General features: G+C 46.0%; 1 protein-coding gene across 1 annotated transcript; it reads left to right on the top strand.

Annotated features, from left to right (window-relative positions):
• Positions 1 to 1,240: 1,240 nt before the first annotated feature.
• On the top strand, positions 1,241 to 2,655 carry LOC134929426 (kinesin-like protein KIF19). Its single transcript, XM_063925056.1, has one exon. It carries the CDS (start codon positions 1,306 to 1,308, stop codon positions 2,563 to 2,565), a length of 1,260 nt encoding a protein of 419 aa, XP_063781126.1. The 5' UTR covers positions 1,241 to 1,305; the 3' UTR covers positions 2,566 to 2,655.
• Positions 2,656 to 4,753: the final 2,098 nt, after the last annotated feature.

Below are 4,753 nucleotides of genomic sequence, written 5' to 3'. Positions count from 1 at the left end.
AGAGAAAATAAGAATTTACTCACCGGTAATTCTATTTCTCGTAGTCCGTAGTGGATGCTGGGAGCCCGTCCCAAGTGCGGATTGTCTGCAATACTTGTATATAGTTATTGCTTAACTAAAGGGTTATTGTTATGAGCCATCTGTTCAGTGAGGCTCAGTTGTTATTCATACTGTTAACTGGGTATAGTTATCACGAGTTGTACGGTGTGATTGGTGTGGCTGGTATGAGTCTTACCCTGGATTCCAAATCCTTTCCTTGTAGTGTCAGCTCTTCCGGGCACAGTTTCCCTAACTGAGGTCTGGAGGAGGGGCATAGAGGGAGGAGCCAGTGCACACCAGATATAGTACCTAATCTTTCTTTAAAGAGTGCCCAGTCTCCTGCGGAGCCCGTCTATTCCCCATGGTCCTTACGGAGTACCCAGCATCCACTACGGACTACGAGAAATAGAATTACCAGGGAGTAAATTCTTATTTTAAACAGTTTACAGTGTAAAAATGATTCAAATAATACAAAGGCTAAAGTATATACTTATGACACAGAATATGTGTCATAAGTATATCTTCCTTGTATCATTTGAATCATTAATGACAGGGGAGGCACTACCTCCCCTGCCTCCCCTGACTGCACGTCCCTGGCGCACAGTGCCTATTCACTGTTGCTGTTCACTGATGCACAGTGACAGAAACCTTCCAACTGCTCCCCCCCACCACCATGGGACACTATGGCCCGCGAGTGGGACAGTCCCAGAAAAATGGGTCTGTCCCACGAAAATATTGGGACAGTTGGGAGGTATGGTATATGTACTATGTGTACTGTATGTGCATGTAGTGTGTATATGTGGTGGTAGTGTATGTATGTGTGTGTATATGTGGTGGTGGTGGTGGTGTGTGTACTGTATATATGCTATGTGTACAGTATGTGTGTGTGTAGTGTGTACTATGTGTGTGTGTAATCTGGTGGTGGTGGGTGTGCGTACTATGTGTGTGTATATGTGGTGGTGGTGGTGTATGTACTGTGTATATGCTGTGTGTACAGTATGTGTGTGTAATGTGTACTATGTGAGTGTGTAATTTGGTGGTGGTGGGTGTGCGTACTATGTGTGTGTATATGTGGTAGTGGTGGTGTGTGTCTATGTCATAGTGATGTCATAATACAGCTGATTGTGATGTCATAGTGATGTCATAATGCAGCTGATGGGTATAGAACAGGCAGCTGGCTGCTTCCTGGCTCATATCTGATATTGCTGGACTAGTGCCAACACACAGATAATTTTCTTTCGCTTTTCTGAGATTAGAATCGAGAAGATGAATACTGAACAGAAGAACGCTATAGACCATCAGGTGACTGTGGCTCTGCGCATCCGTCCATTTAATTTGATGGAGACTAAGAATCGAGCCCAGTGCATCATACACCAACTTGGTCCGCAGACGCTGCTACTGAAGGACCCTGGCGAGGATCCTTATGACGTACTGCGCTCGAGCAGGACAAGAGAAACAACATTCACCTTTAACCACGTGTTCGATCAGGCAGCTACTCAGGAAAATGTATATGATTCCACGATGAAGAACATAGTGGATGACATCCTAGCTGGGTACAATGCTGCCATATTCGCCTACGGCCCAACAGGCACAGGGAAGACCTATACTATGATGGGTAAGCCTCGCGAGCCCGGAGTGATTTATCGCACCCTGAAGGACCTGTATAAGACTATTGAGGAGACCGGAAGGAGAGATAATTTCTCTGTATCATTGTCATATGCTGAGATCTACAATGAAACAATCCGGGACCTATTAAAACCTTCTTCTGGATCTTTGGCCCTCAGAGAGGATCCTTATGGTAACACCAAAATACTAGGGATTACTGCGTTCTCTCCTAGCACTCCTGAGGAGGCCATGAATCTGCTGAAGATGGGAAACAAAAGGCGCTCTGAAACAACAACAACAGCTAATAAGACCTCATCACGCTCCCATGCCATATTACAAATCACCGTAAAACAAACAGGCAGTGATGGGGTTAGCACAGGCCGCCTGTACATGGTGGACCTGGCAGGATCAGAGCGAGCAAGCCAGACTACCAACAGTGGCAAGACCATGAAAGAAGGAGGTTACATCAACCGCTCCCTCCTCGCCCTCAGAAAGTGCATCATGGCACTGCGCGAGAAACCAGGCAGCCATATAAACTATCGGGACAGTAAACTGACCTGGCTGCTAAAGGGCGCACTGAGCGGGAAAAGCAGAATGGTCATGATTGCACACGTCAGCCCTGCAGATAGTGCCTTTGAAGAGTCACGCAGCACAATGACCTATGGGAGCAAGGCCAAATTCATCCAGACACGGGTGGAGAGAAACAGTGTCCCCCATGGTACTGCTGAGAGGGGCAGGGGGGGCGCAGTGCTGCAGAAAGACATGCAGTTTATTATGAGACGCACTATGGCACCGCTGATTAATTTGCCCCGCGTAGTCCCTATGGCAAAGAATTTACAGTCTGCACATGAGATCAGTGCTACAGCTCGTGCCAGTGCAAATTCTTACACATATCTAGAATTAGCACGTAGATGGCTGTAGAAACACCACTTGGGCCGGCCGGCAGGAACACCGTTGAGGTAAAGGTGATTATAAAAAAAAAAAAAAAAGAGAGCTGGGGATTAGGGCTACCGGCGACACCCCAAGATAAAAAAAAACGACACAGGGCAGCCACCTCATTGGTGTGTTGGAAGAGCTGCTAATTATTTTTAAAATATTGATAGTTCCATCTAACTCCTTGATACGTTAATAACTTTAACATTTAAACCTGGGCAATGTCGGGCACAGATGGAGCCGCGCTTATCTGAGGCAGCTCAATCGCAGGCGCGCACTCCCGGCGTGACTGGGCGATCCGTCCGCTTAGTCACGCTGGGAGTGCAGAGAGACGCTCCCATTGTGAGAGTCTCTATCTGGGCGCATGGACTGAGATGCTCTCCATTCAAGTGAACGGGGTGCGTCTCCGTCACGCGCGCCCTCCCGGCCGGGTGGAGACGTTGTCAGAGATAGGCGCGCCCCTAGTTACAGACGGAACCGCGACTAGCATGGCTCCATCTGTACTTCAGCTGCTTATACATCATTTGTGATGTTCGTGGTTTCAGTTCATTATGTTTCACAATGACATTTTCTTGCATCCTTATGTATTGTATTCTTGTTTTGTGGCATGGGGCATATTCATTATGAAAAAAAACTGAGAAATAAGAATTTTTAGTTTTTAATTCTCACCCTCACATTTCACAAATTTTTGATCATGATTCCCTTATAAAAATATCACTTCCGAAAATCTATTTTTGTGAAGCAGCTTTTTAAGATGATATTTATCAAACTGCAGCTGAAGTGTCTGTATGGACTTCCTCACACTGCGCATGCCACCGCCGGCGTCCGTAACCTCTGCCTCCCTGCCACTAACCCAGCAGCTGTAACTACATAGGCCACCCCCAGCAGCCGTTGTAAGTCACCCACGTGCAGATTACCCCCACTTCCCCCATATACTCTTACAGGTTGTCCCCCAACCTGCTTGACCCCAACATAACATTATGCCGGCAATTGTATGTTCCATGTGTAAAAAACTGTATATGTATATATATATATATATATATATATATATATATATATATATATATATATTTATATTTAAATGCACACTCTTTTCTCCTTTTTATGTTTTATATTTTTTGTTATATATTTTTTTTACTTGCCAATCCATTTGCTGCAGCTTTTGTCTGTATACCGCACTTACGCTGCCTCTGGACTCTCTGGGGGGTATTCAATTGTTAGGAAAAAACAGACACCCAACTGAGTTTTCAAACAATTGAATTCCCCCCACTGAATTTAGTTTGTTTGGCTGCGTACAAAAATCTGCAAGTCCGTGGTGAGATCAGGCCTTTAGGTGGGGAGATACAGCGGCACTGGCCCCCACGCTGCTTATAGAATTGACCCCTGTATGTGAGATGGAATTTACAAAGAGAAAACAGAATATATTAAAATATTTTGGATCCAAAACCTGATGCATTTTGCTTCCAATTTATTTATTTTATTAAGTTATTTATATAGCGCACATGTATTCTGCGGCACTTTAATGTAATGCTCATTTGCTTATGTCAATAAGACAGGAGTGTAAAGCCTATGTGCACATAACCTGTCTGATTCTGCTTATATATACATGTGATAAATGATATTGTGGTAACACCTTTTAATATTGTTTTGCAGCCAATTGAAGACAGGTTTGTGGAGGCAGGAAAACTACAGCGATATCAGCTTCAGGCAGGGCCAGACTGGCTATCTGGCACTTCTGGCAAATGCCAGAACGGCCGATGGCCACGTGAGCCGGTCCAGCCGACCCCCGCTTGTGTCACTGAGACAGGAGAAGAGAGCGCGCCAGCGCGGCTATGTCTGGTGGCGTGTAGCCAGTGCCAGATTAAGGTCCACATGGGCCTGGAGCTGACATTTCTGACGGGCCTATTGTGTATTGCGCAGTGGGTGTGATTAGCGCCACAGAGAATATTTTACGGTGTGGACATGGGGTGATGTGGCATACTACATCACTGCACTTCCTTCCCACACTACATCTCTTCATCTATATCACTACTACAGTACATACACACTATGGGGGTCATTCTGACCCGTCCGCACGCAGCGGTTCTTCGCTGTGGTGCGAACGGGTCAGAACTGCACATGCGCGGCGGACGCAATGCGCACGCGCGTTGTTGCCCATCGACAGCCGTTGCCGGGC

Source organism: Pseudophryne corroboree, chromosome 5, assembly GCF_028390025.1.
Source record: "Pseudophryne corroboree isolate aPseCor3 chromosome 5, aPseCor3.hap2, whole genome shotgun sequence".
Lineage (NCBI taxonomy): Eukaryota > Metazoa > Chordata > Amphibia > Anura > Myobatrachidae > Pseudophryne > Pseudophryne corroboree.
Note: the sequence above shows the minus strand (reverse complement) of the source record. Positions and strands in the feature narration are given on the sequence as shown.

Excerpts from the sequence above, each read along its gene's own strand:
- LOC134929426 (XM_063925056.1), top strand. The coding sequence starts at position 1,306 with ATGAATACTGAACAGAAGAACGCTATAGACCATCAGGTGACTGTGGCT.